The 18,263-nt window shown below is 40.9% G+C and overlaps 1 protein-coding gene across 1 annotated transcript in view; it reads left to right on the top strand.

Moving 5' to 3' along the window:
* The window catches only part of Dscam1 (Down syndrome cell adhesion molecule 1), a 63,682-nt gene that overhangs the window by 34,118 nt on the left and 11,301 nt on the right, over positions 1 to 18,263 (top strand). Inside the window, 12 exon segments of the mRNA XM_013321837.1 lie at positions 3,690 to 3,974; positions 5,734 to 6,021; positions 6,207 to 6,494; positions 15,435 to 15,554; positions 15,633 to 15,806; positions 15,895 to 15,983; positions 16,057 to 16,264; positions 16,402 to 16,558; positions 16,829 to 17,080; positions 17,182 to 17,292; positions 17,538 to 17,779; positions 18,031 to 18,186. Of these exon segments, the coding sequence (XP_013177291.1) occupies positions 3,690 to 3,974; positions 5,734 to 6,021; positions 6,207 to 6,494; positions 15,435 to 15,554; positions 15,633 to 15,806; positions 15,895 to 15,983; positions 16,057 to 16,264; positions 16,402 to 16,558; positions 16,829 to 17,080; positions 17,182 to 17,292; positions 17,538 to 17,779; positions 18,031 to 18,186 (2,370 nt within the window).

Genomic DNA, 18,263 nt, shown 5'->3' with positions numbered 1-18,263 from the left:
ACATTATTTTACTTAAAAAAAAAACTTATATCCTTTCTCAGGGACTCTTCCTATGAATAATGTCATAATATGAAAGACTAAACTGAATTTATTTTTGTTAAACCTTATTATCAAGATGTTAAGAAGCAAATTATGACATTATTTAATTGATGTGTCTAATGAAAATTTCTTTCAGGTTTTATCCATTTCTAGGTGTTGTAATTAATTTAAATTATAAGTGTTTGTGTGAACTATGGTTTATTTAGCAAAATTAGGAAGATAAAAATAATTTAGAACGAAGTTTATGCCCGCCAAAGTTCGTTAACGCGCGTGGACGCAGGCTTATTAAAACGAGTTGTAACAGTGCCGCCTCAGATTTTACCGTTCGAATTCGGCGACGAGCCGGCGAACGCGGGCGAATTGGCCTCCGTCACATGCGCCGTCAACAAGGGCGATCAGCCTCTCGACATCTCCTGGACTCTCAACGGACACGCACTACGTAGAAACAACGACCTCGGCGTCACCATCACTAACATCAATAAAAAGACCTCGATACTTAATATCGATTCCGTGAATGCCATCCATCGGGGCCTATATTACTGTGTGGCCAAAAACGCCGCCGGTACCGCAAACCACAGCGCCGTACTCGAAGTCAACGGTACACTTAAAACACTCGAAATTTCTTCTCCTTTTTAGTTTAATACATCCTGTGTCCTATGCCCGTATTTATAGTTCCACCGCAAATCACCCCGTTCGAGTTTGGCGAGGAGATACTTAACGAAGGCGAAACTGCATCCGTGTCTTGCGTGATGAATAAGGGCGACCTCCCTGTCACCTTCCAATGGCTCTTTAATGGAGAGGAGATAAAGCCGCATAACTCTCTCAACATCGTCCTCACCACAATCAGCAAAAAAACATCCATAATGAATATCGAATCTGTTAACTACGCCCACCGCGGTTCCTATACCTGCAGATTAAAAAATGCAGCCGGCGAAACCAATCACACGACGTTGTTAAGCGTAAACGGTTATTAACAGTTATTTTTGAATGTTAGATGGTAGTTTTGGTTTTTTTGGCGCTTCTCAGTTTCTATCAATCCAAAATCGAAAGATACGACCGCTAGCACTGTTCGAATTCAAAATACAAGTACTTAACGACCTATTTTTTTTCTGGTAAAATATTAATTCATTTATCCATAATATTTCAATTAACTATCTTTTCATCTGTTGCAACAGTCCTACCACAAATACATCCGTTTACATTCGGGGACGAGCCAGCAAACGCGGGTGACATGGTCGGCGTTCAATGCATGGTCACAAAGGGCGACACTCCAATTACAATAAAATGGCGTTTAAATGGAAAAGACGTTAAAGAAATACCAGGAATAACAGTCACTATGATTGGGCATAAATCTAGTACATTGTCTATAGACTCAGTCTCTTTAGTACATACTGGAGTGTATACATGTTTGGCCGCGAACAAAGCGGGTCATGCAAATTATTCAACAGAGCTAGCGGTCAACGGTAAATGCGTTTAACTAAAATCAATTTTAGTACTGTTTGTTTAAGCTTTAATTCCCATCCTTTTCCTGTTATCAAGTACAGCCATGTCGACAGCAAAAAGCAATCGAGAAAAATAAACCGTGTCAATCTATCTTTAATTGTATCGATTAATAAAACAAAGTCAATAATCAAGAAATTGTTAATAGTTGTACCACAGGTAACACCATTCGATTTCGGGGAGGAAATTTTGAATGCTGGCGACACAGTGTCACTGACATGTACGGTAGGCAAAGGAGATTTACCACTTAACATACATTGGCAGCTGAACAACGAAGTTTTAAACTCTGGGAACGGCATCCTAATTAATAGGAATGGAAAAAGAATTTCAATTTTAAGTATAGAGAATGTGCAGCACGAGCACATCGGCAACTACACATGCATTTCTGAGAATGAGGCTGGTCGCAGCAGTCATAGCGCTCTACTCAAAGTCAACGGTACAATATTACAATGAAGCACGATAGTATTTAAATTATTTATTTCGCTTTTATTTGCACTTTTTATTTATCAATGTTATCTCGTATTTCCTACAACGTCCAATCATTATAAAAATTCCGTACTTAATATTAGAAAGACCTTTTTATACCATTCAGTTGCACCACAAATAATGCCGTTCGATTTCGGAACGGAACCTGTCAATGACCAAGAAATGCTGGTCGTAACTTGTACGGCTAGTAAAGGAGACTCTCCCTTCATAATACAATGGTATTTCGATGGAAAAATAATAAGATCTGGGGAAAATGGCGTCGTACTTGCAAGCTCGAAAAGAACCAGCCAACTCACTATTGAATCCGTCAGTCATCGTAACCAAGGAAACTATACTTGTCTGGTCAAAAATCAAGCGGGTTCGGTAAACCACACCGCGGAGCTATACGTCAACGGTATATCTAATCAATTGCTTTCATTAAACTCTTTTTTTTTCTTCCTACATCCTGCAGTTCCCCCTCAAATAAAACCCTTCGATTTTGGCGAAGAACCAATAAATGCCCAAGAAATGGTTTTGATTACTTGTACTGTTAACAAAGGTGATCAACCTTTAACTATCGATTGGTATTTTAACAAGAATAAAGTCAAATCTGGTAGCACCGGAATCAATCTAATGAATACGAAGCGCTCCAGCCAACTCAGCATCGACTCGGTCAGCCACCAGAACCAAGGGAACTATACCTGTGTTGTCAAAAATGAAGCCGGTTCAGTTAATTACACTGCGCAGCTATTTGTTAACGGTATCGACTTAACAATCCGTAGCTTGTATTTTCATAGAAATTAAACATATTTTCTATTTATATCTTTCGTATCCCACCCTCTCCTGTAACTTTGGCGGGCCATAAAATACAAATTTTAAAATAATATTCAGAATATTTATTGTAATCAGTAGAATATGCTAACATTAATTTCAGTCGCACCGATTATTACGCCTTTTGAATTTGACGAGTCAGTTTTCTATGGCGAGGGAGTTCAAGTCATGTGCCACGTGCCTAAAGGAGATAAGCCTCTAACCTTCAATTGGAGTTTCAACGGAGGAGATGTGAGTTCGCTCCCCGGGTTAAACATCATGAATGTGGGTGACATGGGCTCGGTCCTCATTATCCCCGCCGTGACAGCCGCGCACTCCGGCAATTACACCTGCACTGCGGCTAATGTGGTCGCCAGAGCTAGCCACCTCGCCACGCTCAATGTCAAGGGTACACTACACCGTCCATGCAATGTGCTTTGCGTGTTTAGTTTTACCCCCACTTTATCCTTCGTATGCAAACAACCTATAGTTTATTATAATTTTTTAAATAATCTCTTGCAGTGGCACCGATCATATCCCCTTTCGAATTTGATGAAGCTGTATTCTACGGAGAAAGTATTCAAGTAATGTGTCATATTCCTAAAGGCGATATGCCACTAACTCTTAAATGGCTATTCCGCGATCGTCCTTTAGAGAGCTCTAGTGCAGTTACGGTTACAAAAGTAGGACATCGCTCCTCGATATTGGCTATACCATCTGTCACTGAGAAAAACTCCGGAAATTACACTTGCACAGCATCAAATACAGTTGCGAGCACAAACCACACTGCTATATTAAACGTCCAGGGTACACTTTATTTGTTATTGTGTGTATTATTATTTTATTTTTGTTTATTTACGAATTCCCTTCATTAGTTCCTCCGCACATCGTTCCTTTTGATGCTGAAGAGCCGGTTTTTGCTGGAGAATCTGTGCAGTTGAACTGTCACATCAACAAGGGTGATGCACCTATTGCTATAACATGGAGTTTTCACGGAAAAGATTTATCGTCGCACCAAGGAATAACGACAATGAAGATCGGGCAACGGACGTCGTTACTGACAATAGCTAGCGCCACCGCGAGCCACAGCGGAGAATATGCTTGTCACGCGAGCAATCATGCTGGCCTCGCGGTCCATTCCACCTTGGTCAATGTACACGGTACCTCCCACACGCTAAACATACCTAGCCTTCGTCGCACGCTGCACGCTTACCTATATAATCATACGGCTTTCCAAATTAACAGCAATGCCACACATCGTACCCTTTGAGGCCGACGAGTCCGTGTTCGCCGGAGAGTCGGTGCAGCTTACATGCCACGTGTCGAAAGGCGACCTGCCGCTCGATATCAAATGGCATTTTCATGGATTGGATAACTCGTCATCTCATTTGGGCATAATGACGACAAAGATGACGTCCCGTACGTCGTTCCTATCGATCGCGGCGGCGGGTGCCGGTCACAGCGGACGTTATACGTGTACGGCCGCCAACAGCGCCGGCATCGCCAACCATTCCACTGTCATAAACGTCCGTGGTCAGTCTTGTTGCGTTCCACCTTGTGTTTGTCGCTGCGACTTTTTGTACGTTTCATTATGTTAAACGAATACGCATGAATTCTTTTAACATGAGATAAAAGCCTCCTTCAGTTTTCAGTTGCGTTAAATTTTTGTTCCTCTTTATTTTCACGGGACTTTTCCAGTTTTTTTTTTAATCTATTACAACGTTAAATCAGCGTATCAAAATCAATGACAACGTTAACATAAAAAATAAACTGGTGTTCATATAAATATCAAAATCACGTGTACAAACAACAATCGTTTCTTATATAAATCTACGGATAGGTTTGTTATTTCATAGTGTCCAACATTTAATATAATTTCAACATATTAGCCATTTCTCAGTCCTTCCGCACATCAGACCGTACGAACTGGACGAAGCCGTGTTCGCGGGAGAGACAGCGCATATCGACTGCTATGTATCCAAGGGAGATCTTCCTCTCAACATTACTTGGAGCTTTCAAGGAAAGCCGGTGACTGATAAAATGGGTATAAAAACAACAAACCCCAGTGCGAGGGTTTCGATACTAGACATACCGAGCGCCCTGGGCAGTCACAGCGGCAACTACACTTGCATCGCAACCAACAGGGCAGGTTCTGCGAACCACACAGCCGTACTCAACGTTATCGGTACTACATTATGAGGGTCGCATTATGCCTGTCGCTTGCTTACATATTTAATTCCGTTTATAACCACATCCACAATGTGTGATGATGCCAAATATGTAAAGCAATATATGATAAGTTCCTCTGCTTGTTAATACGTAATTTCTATTTGTAATTGTATTAAATATGGTTATAATTATCCCTGTATTTAAAAAAATCTAACTTCTTATATAACTAGCTTCTAGCGATACATTACTTTTTAGTATTTAAGAGAGCTGCGGTCACTTCGCCTTTTTTACATGCTTTATTTATATTCATATGCATCATCTAACAACAGTTTTGCCCCAAATCCACCCGTTTACGTTCGGCGATGAACCGGCTAACGCGGGGGACACTGTGGGTGTCCAATGCATGGTGACCAAGGGCGATGCTCCCATCAGTATCATGTGGAGTTTGAACGGTAATAATGTGAAGGATATTCCGGGAATTACCGTTACCAAAATTGGTCACAAATCCAGCAGCCTGTCCATAGATTTGGTCTCATCGATACATAAAGGAACTTACACGTGTTTAGCCTCGAATCAGGCAGGGCACGCAAATTATTCGACTGAGTTAGCGGTTAACGGTAAATCGGGTTTTACAACTATTTATATAGTATTCATTTTATAGTAGTTATTTCCTTTCCTTCCCTATCCCAGTTTAGTCCTGTCAGGTTGTAAAAATGAAATAAAAAAGGCGTCGATTAATTTATTTAACAGTCGCACCACAAATTACACCGTTCGATTTCTCTGAAGACATCTTGAACGCCGGTGACACGGTGTCGCTCATATGTACGGTGGGCAAGGGAGACCTGCCGCTTAGCATCCACTGGCTACTCAATAACGAAACCTTAAACTCTGGAAACAGCATCCTTATAAATAGGAATGGTAAAAGGATTTCAGTGTTGAGCATAGAGAATGTGCAGCACGAACACATTGGTAACTACACGTGCATTGCCGAGAATGAGGCTGGTCGCAGCACTCACAGCGCTCTACTCAATGTCAACGGTATAACGACAAAATATCAAGCAGTAAAATTAAACTTACACTTATTATTTTGCTTCCATTTTCAGTATATTTATATATTTATTTTGTATATCCCATAATATATTCCCAATTTCTTTCCCCTGTCAACCGAGGAAGTTGGTAATCCATATTGAGAATATAAGCAAAAAATCTTTTCTGTTATTTAGTTGGACCGCAAATAATGCCTTTCGATTTCGGAACGGAGCCCATAAACGACCAGGAAATGGCAGCTGTAACGTGCACGGCTAGCAAAGGGGATTCCCCATTCACTTTACAATGGTATTTTAACGGGCAAATTATAAAGTCTGGCATTAACGGTGTCGTACTCTTTAACACTAAAAGAACGAGTCAACTCAGCATCGAGTCTGTCAGTCATCACCACCAGGGAAATTATACGTGTCTCGTGAAAAATCAGGCGGGCTCGGTCAACCACACGGCCGAGTTATATGTGAACGGTATATCTTTAGCTGATACTATTTCATTTATTTTACTTTCTGCTTCCTTTATAACCTCCTGCAGTTCCTCCGCAAATAAAACCCTTCGACTTTGGCGAGGAGCCGGTAAATGCCCAAGAAATGGTTTTGGTCACGTGCGCCGTTAATAAAGGTGATCAGCCATTAGTCATCGAATGGTATTTCAACGGAAAGAAATTGAAGCCTGGTGATACCGGAATAAGTGTATCGAACACGAAGCGTTTTAGTCAACTCAACATGGATTCAGTCAGCCATCAGAACCAAGGAAATTACACTTGTGTAGTGAAAAATGAAGCCGGTTCAGTGAATTATACTTCTCAGCTGTTTGTTAACGGTACCGACACGAAGAATCTTAATTTTTTGTAGAAATATTGAATACTAAATTTTTAAATTATTTCATACATCCTATTCCTATCCCTTACTTTGGCGGGACATAAAATTCGACAAGTGTGATAAAGTAAAGATTATTAGTTGGAACTAGGTTATGCTAACGTTATTTCAGTCGCACCGGTCATTATTCCTTTTGAATTCGACGGCTCCGTTTTCTATGGCGAAGCAGTACAAGTCATGTGCCACGTGCCTAAAGGAGATAAGCCTCTAACCTTCAAGTGGAGTTTCAACGGAGGAGATGTGAGTTCGCTCCCCGGGTTGAACATAATGAATGTGGGTGACATGGGCTCTGCTCTCATTATCCCCGCCGTGACCGCCGCGCACTCCGGCAATTACACATGCACCGCGGCTAATGTGGTCGCCAGAGCTAGCCACCTCGCCACGCTCAATGTCAAGGGTACACTACGCCGTCCATCCAATGTGCTTTTCGTGTTTAGTTTTACCCCCACTTTAGCCCTTATCTGCGAATAATGTTTAGATTATTATGATTTTGAAAAAATAAATATAGCAATAACCATCCTACATTCAATTCCTTGAAGCCGGATTATACTAAAAATATCATCACAATTTTTAAGGAAATATGGATTTAGTTGAGCAGTCACTGTAGAAACGTGTGTTAATCCATTTTCGCGTATTTTGGTTTTTCCGTTTAAGGAGAATCCAACACGCTCATTAAATAATGTTGTTCTTCCTTTTCCCTAAAATTCATTTCTCTGAAAAGTTTCACTTTTAAATCGACAGTATTGCCCTACATCGTACCGTTTGAGGCCGACGAGTCTATATTTGCTGGAGAACCGGTGCAGCTAACATGCCTAGTCTCTAAGGGCGATCTTCCTGTCGATATCAAATGGCACTTTCATGGATACGAAAATGAATCATCTCACCTGGGTATAATGACGACAAAGATGACGTCCCGTACGTCGTTCCTATCTATCGCGGCGGCGGGTGCAGGCCACAGCGGACGCTATACGTGCACGGCCGCCAACAGCGCTGGCATCGCCAACTATTCCACTGTTATAAACGTCCGCGGTCAGTCTTGTTGCGTCCCGCCTTGTGTTTGTCGCTGCGGCTTTAAGTTTCATTATGTTAAACGAATACGCATGAATTCTTTTAACATGTATTTTAAGGCAATTTACTTTTATTTTACGTTACTTTTATTTTGGTATTCTTTTTCTGTTATATACTTTTTCAGACTTTTTAAATTAGGCGGTGAACATTGATAATTAAGCAGAGGCGGTGAAAAGGTTGTTGTCCATAAAATAAAATTAAAATTCATAACCGATATAACATAATTATATTTTTTTGCTTAGTCCTACCTCACATCAAACCATTTGAATTGGACGAGGCAGTGTTTGCGGGTGAAACTGTCCATCTAGATTGTTACGTCTCCAAAGGCGATATACCTCTGAATATATCTTGGAGCTTCAAAGGCGCACCGGTCACCCAGAAAATGGGTATAAAAACATCAAAACCTAGCGAACGTGTCTCTACCCTGGATATACGGAATGCCCTGGGCAGTAACAGTGGCAACTACACTTGCTCCGCCTCCAATGCGGCGGGCACAACGAACCACACGGCCGTACTCAACGTTATCGGTATCATATTGTGGATATTTTAGCAGAATTAGTGCGTTGTGTGTTTCATAGCAAAATTATTCCTCCGTAGAACAGACCTTATATGCACGGCTTTTGCTATCGAATAAAAAACCTACACATCCAAAATATAAAATACAACGTAGACCATACAAAAGTAAAAGATTTTATTTGTTTCCAATACTTTTAGTTGTCTTTACTTTTTACTTTGACCACAATTTCAGCGCATTTGCGTACAATTTATAAACATTTTTCAATCATAATATCTTTCGGTAGTTCGTCCGCAAATTATGCCCTTCGATTTTGGCACGGAACCGGTAAACGACCAAGAAATGATCGTCGTCATCTGCACGGCTACTAAAGGAGATCCCCCTTTCGACATACAATGGCATTTTAATGGAAAAATCATTAAGTCTGGTATCAACGGCGTTGTACTTACGAATACAAAAAGGACCAGTCAACTTACGATCGAGTCTGTCAGCCATCACAACCAAGGAAACTATACGTGTCTCGTCAAAAATCAGGCTGGTGCTGTTAACCACACGGCTGAGCTATTTGTTAACGGTATACACTGATAAATAATTTGATATTTTTAATTTTATTTATTTCCGCCTCCTGCAGTCCCACCACAAATTAATTCCTTCGAATTCAGCGAGGAACCTGTCAATGCTCAAGAAATGGTTTTGGTCACGTGCACCGTGAGCAAGGGAGATCAACCCTTAAATATAGAATGGTATTTCAATGGTAACAAAGTAGTTTCGGAAGCTCTTGGAATAAATCTTTCTAACACCAAACGAACCAGTCAACTCAGTATTGAATCAGTAAGCCATCAAAATCAAGGAAATTACACGTGCATAGTAAAAAATCAAGCCGGATCCGTGAACCACACTACTCAACTATTTGTTAATGGTATATCAAAGGATATATGTACATTGCTCTTTTCCTTCAGAATCCTTGTAGAATTTGTGTATTTTTATATTTTTTTGTTATTTTACCTACCTATCCCTTAAACGTGGTACTTTGGCGGGTAAAAAAATAATATTGAATATACAAAATTGACATGTATAATTCTACAATAAATCACAAGATAAATGAGAATATATGATGATAGGTTTTCTGTATGTCATTAATCAGAAATTATTTGTAACCATTTTTCACAGTGGCTCCTGTGATATCTCCTTTTGAAATCGATCAAGCAGTATTTTACGGCGAGAGCATTCAGGTTTTATGTCACGTAACAAAAGGCGATATGCCATTATCGCTTAAATGGCTCTTTCGCGGTCGTCCTGTGGATAATATTAAAGGAGTGACAGTATCTAAAGTAGGAGACAAGTCTTCAATACTGGCTATACCATCTGTAACTGAGAAACATTCAGGGAACTATACTTGCACAGCTTGGAACACAGTAGCGAGCGCAAATCACACCGCTACATTAAACGTCCAGGGTACACTTTTACGTGATAATTGAAAGCTTTTATTATATTTTTAGTTCACTTTTATTTTTTTCCATCAGTACCCCCGCACATCGTTCCATTCGAGGCCGAAGAGCCGGTATTCGCTGGAGAATCAATGCAGTTAACGTGTCACATCTCCAAAGGCGATGCACCCATTGCTATAAATTGGAGTTTTCATGGAAAAGATTTGTCTTCTCACCAAGGCATCTCTACGACAAAGATTGGCGACCGAACATCAGTGCTTACAATATCAAGCGCGGTTGCAAGTCACAGTGGCGAATACTCATGTCACGCGAGCAACAAAGCCGGTCTTGCGGTCCACTCGACTACGGTCAATGTACACGGTATCTCCCGTATACCCTCAACCCCTAGCCTCGCCGCACGTTGCCCGCTTGCATAAATAATTACTCAGGCTTCTATATTATATTAACAGTGTTACCATACATCGTACCCTTCGAGGCGGATGAGTTTGTATTCGCCGGAGAAAGCGTTCAACTCAATTGTCACGTCTCCAAGGGCGACTTGCCCCTCGATATTAAGTGGCATTTTCATGGCTTCGACAACTCCTCATCACATCTGGGAATAATGACAACTAAAATGACGTCACGCACATCATTCCTTTCTATCGCCGCCGCGGCCGCTAGCCACAGCGGCAACTATACCTGCGTAGCTGCTAATAACGCCGGCGCAACTAATCATTCCACTGTCCTTAACGTTCATGGTCAGTTGTGTACTCATACTATATAAGGCGTTTAACACTTTGGTTCAGCCTGCTGCGAATACTATGTTAATAGAATCAGCATGAATTCTATCAACATATATGTTAAAACAGCAACCCCTTTTCGTTTCTGTTTTGTTGAAATTTAATTTACTCCTCTCACGTTTCTTAATTTTTTTGTTAACACAGTTAAACCAAACATTTTGCCCTTTGACGTCGATCAAGCATTATTTTCCGGAGAGTCGGTGCAAATGATGTGTCATATATCAAAAGGCGATACACCTCTGGACGTACATTGGGAGTTTAATGGGAAAAGATTATCTCGGGAATTAGGAACTTTTTCAAGTGTCGGCGAACGATCATCTGTGCTGGTGTTACCATCCGTGGTGGGCGCTCATAGCGGCAACTATACCTGCATCGCAAAGAACCGCGCGGGGACCGCCACTTACACCACCATTCTCAAAGTTATTGGTATTTAACAAAATAGAACAGTTTAAAAGCGATTATTTTTAGCTGCCCTTTTGCACCTTCCAATTTTAAACATTTTTTTTGTTTTCTTTAAATTCAAGTGGTTCCGTACATTAACCCGTTCGAAGTCGAAGAGTCTATTTTCGCCGGTGAATCGATACATCTCACGTGTCATGTATCGAAAGGTGACCGTCCACTTCAGATTTCGTGGAGTTTCCAAGGACAGGAAATACCGTATCACAATAATATGGGAATAACTACTACCAAGTTAGGAGAGAAAGCATCGGTGCTTAGCGTGCCGACGGCGATGGGGCACCACAGCGGCAACTACACGTGCACCGCGAGCAACCGTGCCGGACGCGCACACCACACGGTGCTCGTCAACATTCATGGTTCGACGTCGCTGCCTACTTACGTTTGACTTGCATTTTTGTATAGTACTATGAATGTCATAGACAATGCACGTTTAGATTTGTTCTTAGATTCTCTTTTTCTCATTTGATTAGTTCCTCCCCATATAATGCCATTCGAGATAGAAGAGTCCGTGTTTTACGGTGAATCGGTGCAAATGACTTGCCACGTCAGCAAAGGAGACCGACCGCTTACGATAACGTGGACGTTCGAGGGCCAAGATTTGTCAACTCATGCGGGTATCAAGACGATGAAGATGGCAGAACAAACCTCCTTTTTATCTATAGATTCCATAACTGGGGCTCACAGTGGCAATTATACATGCATTGCGAGAAATAGAGCGGGCGAAGACAGATTTTCCACTGCTCTACGTGTTAACGGTATCTTTAGTTAGATATTACAGCATGTAGCACAATATTACTAACATTTACAAATTTTCTTTGCTCAGTCGTTCCCCACATCAAACCATTTGAGTTGGACGAAGCAGTATTCGCGGGAGAATCTGTTCACCTAGACTGCCACGTATCCAAAGGCGATCTACCTTTGAGTATAATGTGGAGCTTCCAGGGCAGAGCTGTAAAACGTAGAACGGATTTGAAGACGATGACGCTTAGTGCTAGAGTTTCCGTGCTAGACATACCGAGCGCTATGGACACCCACAGCGGCAACTACACTTGTACGGCGACCAATAAAGCGGGCAGCGCCAACCACACGGCCGTCCTTAACGTGATCGGTACGACACTCAATGATGCCCGTGATGCTTGCTTTTTGTTCAGTTCCTCCTGTCGTCCAACCCTTCTCCTTTGGGGAAGTCATGAATTCTGGTCAAGTCGTGACGGCGCCGTGTTCGGTTATCGAGGGCGACCACCCGCTTCGACTGCGATGGCTCTTTGACGGCGAACCTATCAAACCGAGGTCCGGGATCACCGTCTTTAACATAGGAGAAAGAAGCGCTATTCTCAGCATCAATTCCGTAACGCATGAGCACGCCGGGAACTACACGTGTGTCGCTGAGAATGAAGCGGGATTTCACTCGCACACCTCGACTTTGATAATTAACGGTGCATAAAATCGCGGTATTTTTTTAATATATAGATTTCTTTTCAACTGTAGTGTCGTCTTATTTTGTATTGTTTCTTTAAATAACATTTCATTAAACATCCATGAAACTTAATTCCAGTCCCCCCTAACATTCTGCCGTTCACTTTCGGCGAAAAGCCCGCCAATGTCGGAGAATACTTGCAAGCGGCGTGCACTATAAACTTTGGAGATCTTCCTCTTACCATTACGTGGATGTTTAACGGACAAGCAATATCGTTAAGAAACAACGACTACACAATCACCAACTCTAAGAGAAGTAGCTTACTAATAGTCGAGTCCGTTGATGCTAAACATGCCGGTTCCTATACATGCATCGGCGAAAATCGCGCGGGGCGTTCGACTTATTCAGCCGACCTAATCGTATACGGTTAGTCATAAAGATAATAGTAGTCGCCTGTTTTTTCTCTTTTAGATAATACATTTTAGTTTTTCCCAAGAGATTACCTTCTGAATTCGTCGAGAATCGGCGATTTTACGGTAGACAAAATAAAATAGACTTTAAAGCAACTTTTCACTAGACCCTTTGATTTGAACAGAGTTCAAGAAGAATGATTAGATTACTTTCAGAATTAGTTCTTTTAGTATATTATGACATGAAATTATAAGTTATTTTATTTATCAGTTGAAGATAAAATTATTTATCAAATTTATTGACTCCTTGTGTTCCGATATTTACTGGGACTCTCAATCAATAGCAGTAAATTTTTTGTCCTAGTTCCACCATTGATAGTGCCATTCAGTTTCGGGGAGGTGCCATCCAACCCCGGCGACACCGCGGTCGTGAACTGCGTCGCTACCAAAGGAGATCTGCCGCTAGAGATATCGTGGACATTTAGCAGCGAAACCATAGACTCGAGTCTGCACAGCGGCATCACGACGACGCCGCTTGGCCCACGTGCCTCCGTCCTCACGATCAACTCAGTGACCGCCAACCACCAAGGAAACTACACGTGTATCGTGCAGAATGCCGCAGGGCGCGCCGAGTATGCGGCCACGCTCGTCGTCAATGGCACGTTCATTGAATGCATTGGAAGCGAATGAATGATAACGGGGACTAACATCACCAAATGCACAACAAAGGGATCCGATCCGTTCAACCTCACCGCTCTTTTCATATACCCACACTAGATGCTAACAAACTTAACAAAAATTGACTTAACATGAACATCTTTGATTATTTCCAGTACTGCCTCGCATAGTTCCATTTTCATTCGAGACCCCATTGTACGCGGGGCAAGCGAGTCAGGTCACTTGTTTAGTTTCCGAGGGCGATCAGCCTCTCGAAATCAAATGGTACTTTGAGGGTCGTCCCCTGAAAGAGAAAGCCGATGTGGTGGCAAATAAAATAGCGCAAAGGGCTTCTCTGCTCCTCATCGACCCCGCCGGCTGGTCGCACAGCGGCTCTTACATGTGCCTTGCGCGCAATGCCGCTGGCTCCTCCAACTATTCCGCTACACTAGAAGTACACGGTATACATCTCTGCGTACCCCTTGCTCCTAGCACGGAAAGCTTTGCATAGTTACCATGTTGTGTGCTTCAGTCGCGAAAATACCTTCTCTAAATGACAATTAACTTAGATGAAATGTAAAGACATTCCAAATTCGGTTCTACTGGTGATAAACAAATCTTGATAGATTGTCGTGAAAAGCGTGATGACAAAAAAAGAGTAAATAAGCGACACTCGCAGGGACCGGCTGCGGCTATCATCGACGAAACCATTTCTTCCTCCTTTCCTAGCATTTTGCAATCCACCTAACCATATCCTCTGATTCCCGTCTATTAATTTATTTTCTTTTTTGTTATGCATCTTATGCTTTTGGGTTTTGCATGTTGCTTGCTATAACTTATCTGATGAAATGATAATTTTCAACGATTACTTACTGAGCAAAAGCTATGATTATTACTTCATCAGTTTGTGGTGTTGTTGGTATTATTTGCTTTTTCGCTTTCTTTGGTTTTTACGTCTCATTATTTTTTTTGATTTTTATTGTTGGCTTGAATCGTTTTATTTTGCAAAAAACAGAATTGTTACGAAAAGCTTCTATAGCGACGGCTTCAGCAACATACTGTATATTATGTGCATTTGTATTATGTGCACAAGCCAGTAGACGTATCACTTATCGTGAGTTGTAACTGTTGTTACGTTAACAAAACATACCTCAGAGAATGATCTCATAACGTTTTATATGGATATATCAACAATTCATACTCACGGTCATGCTGTGTACGTTATAGGAGCTTTTTCATATAAACTGAACTAGAATTTGAATGCAATGTCGACTCACAAACAGTTTATGTATATTTCAAGCACAATATTAGCGGAACTTCACTTTAGTTCTAGTATATAACGTAGTATCACTTCTACATTTTTTTGAACAAATAATAATGATGCAGACGAGATATTTCTGATTCTAGTTCGCTGTAAATAAAAACTAAAATCTCCCCCCTTTTCAAAATTTTACTTAACAGAATAAATAGTAAATTCAATAGTGATAAGCACCATTACATGGAAATTCACTATTTTTCATATATATTATTATGGATATAAAGTAAAATTAAAAGCGTTAAACATTGAATCCTTTACAATCATTGGAAAACTAATTTTAGTGTTAATAATTGTAAAAAGCTCAGTTTTAAATCAGGCATGTAATTTCAGAGTAATGTCGCTTGTCACAATATAAAAAAAAACATTGCCAACTTCTTGAGAAAAACAGATTCAAGTCCACAAAAACGCTTTTTTTTATTTGTAAACCGACGATAAGTTTCTAACGTTATTTGTAAATTTTAGTTCCCCCACGTTGGATTCTTGAGCCCACTGACAAAGCTTTTGCTCAAGGCTCTGACGCTAAAGTCGAATGTAAAGCCGATGGCTTCCCCAAGCCTCAAGTGACATGGAAGAGGGCAGAAGGTATGAACTAAATAATAAACACGCTTCTATTCAATAAACTTTGTACTGAGCAAATTGTAAAGAAAAAAATATTTTTAGGGGATACGCCTGGCGATTACAAAGACCTTAAACCAAACAATCCCAATGTAAAAGTTGAGGACGGAACATTGACCATTAACAATATTCAAAAGACCAACGAAGGTTACTATCTCTGTGAAGCCGTCAATGGTATTGGATCCGGTCTTTCTGCCGTTATTCTAATTAGTGTACAAGGTAAATATACTTTGATATATGACTAAAATAATATACGAGAACTAAAATAAAAGAAATTCTAATAACGCTTGATGTTTTAAATTTGTAGCACCTCCTCAATTCGAAATTAAAATGAGAAACCAAACTGCACGCCGAAGCGAACCAGCTGTTCTGCAATGCCAAGCTAAAGGTGAAAAGGTAAGGATATAAATCGTACCAATAAAGTCATCTGAAATAGAAAACCTGTTATTTATATTTTTGTGCCATTTAGCCCATTGGAATCATCTGGAACATGAACAACAAACGCCTAGAACCGAAATCCGACCCTCGCTATACGATTCGCGAAGAGATTCTGCCCGGAGGAGTAGTCTCTGACCTGAGCATCCGACGCACTGAAAGATCCGATAGCGCCCTCTTTACTTGTGTAGCCACCAATGCCTTTGGATCCGATGACACCAGCATCAATATGATTATCCAAGGTAATTGAAGCATAAAGCTTTTTTATCACCAACTAGCTCTAAATCATCAAGAATGACAATTTTCCTATGTTTACGATCTAAAAGGAACAAACATTTTGATGACTTTAACAGACTTTAAAAATTATTGTTCGTTGCAGAGGTACCCGAAGCTCCTTATGGCCTGAAAGTACTCGACAAATCCGGCAGAACCGTCCAACTGTCTTGGGCCGCACCTTACGATGGCAACTCTCCCATCAAGAAGTTCCTCATTGAATACAAACGGGCTAAGGGCAACTGGGAAAAGGATATCGACCGGTATGCTAACAATTGTTATCTGTATTTGTTTAAAAATATTTTATGGCATCACTAACCATGATATCTCTCGGTAAAAAAGTAGAAAGTGTGTTTCTTTTTGGTTTCAGAAAGGCATAACGCTTCGGAAATCTCAATCATAACCTTACAGAATCCAATCGTCTTCTTGTGTTACGTTAGAATTCCCGAACCACAAACTATTACTCCTACATAAACTAGCTACTATTGCCTCTACCACTATGATATTTTAGTAATTAACAATAATTTTCCCAGAGTACTCGTCCCCGGCGACGCGACCGAAGCTGGTGTATTTAGCCTCCGCCCCGCCACTGCTTACCACATCAGAATCGTAGCTGAGAACGAACTGGGAACATCCGAGCCTTCCGAGACTGTCACTATTATAACCGCCGAAGAAGCACCCACTGGCATGCCTCAAGATGTTAAAGTTGATGCTGTTGACAAACATACACTCCGAGTTACATGGAAACCTCCCCCACCTCAGGACTGGAATGGTGAACTCCAAGGGTAAAGATTAACATTCACTAAAATTGCTTAAAGATTTTGGATGCAACAAGTTTAGATATAATGCATTTTTATACTGATAAAAAAATAAATTTGAATTACAGATATTACGTAGGCTACAAACTGGCTTCCAGCAACAAATCATTCGTATTCGAGACCGTCGACATCTCTAAGGAATCCGGCAAGGAGCATCATCTCGACATTTTGAATCTGAAGTAAGTGTTAACAATGAACACAGAAGAAAAACACTACATATCCGTGAATGGAATAGGAAAATAAACGATAATTGTTTTGAAGTCACATGTATAAAAGTTCCTGTTTTCTGATTGACGATATAACAAATGCCATAAATCAATAGACTTAGTTATACAGTTAAGATTGACCTTTTACATCGATTATGAAAAAATAAAACATAGATTCATAATATTTTCCAATATTATAACAAATAAAACGTGTTCAGGACCTACACTCAATACGCGATCGTGGTACAAGTATTCAACAAGATGGGATCTGGACCCGTGTCTGGTGAGGTCCGCGCCTACACTGCTGAAGGTGCCCCCTCCGCGCCTCCTCAAGACGTCCTGTGCACCACGCTCACCGCTCAGACCATCCGCGTCTCCTGGGTGTCCCCGCCTCTTGCCGCCGCTAACGGACTCATCAAAGGCTACAAAGTTATCTACGGACCTAGCGACACTTGGTATGGTGAGTATCGCTTTAAAAATGGTTTCTTTTTCTGTTTGATCATCTATAGTCGTATAACTACTAAAATCCGAAGTTTAATACGTTTAATGCCACTGTGACAGAAAAGTGATCTTATAGGGCGATTTGGTCGCACTGAAAGTGTTAATTATTTTCATTATGAAGCCATATGATACTTTAAAAAGAAGAAATATTCCATTCTGTTAAGTATACTGTAATGTACATATTTTAAGATAAACGTTTTTAATTTTTAGATGAGAAATCGAAGGACACAAAGATCACAGCGAGCAGCGAAACCATTCTGCACGGACTGAAGAAGTTCACCAACTACTCGATGGAAGTGCTGGCGACCACCAACGGCGGCGACGGCGTGCGCTCCGCACCCATACACTGCCAGACTGAACAGGACGGTCAGAATGTCTTTATTTATTAATTGAAAAAAAATGATGGGTTGACAGCTCGTATAATTTACAAGGAGTTCATATTG

Source organism: Papilio xuthus, unplaced genomic scaffold (genome assembly GCF_000836235.2).
Source record: "Papilio xuthus unplaced genomic scaffold, Pxut_1.1 DF828952.1, whole genome shotgun sequence".
Taxonomy (NCBI): Eukaryota; Metazoa; Arthropoda; class Insecta; order Lepidoptera; family Papilionidae; genus Papilio; species Papilio xuthus.
Note: the sequence above shows the minus strand (reverse complement) of the source record. Positions and strands in the feature narration are given on the sequence as shown.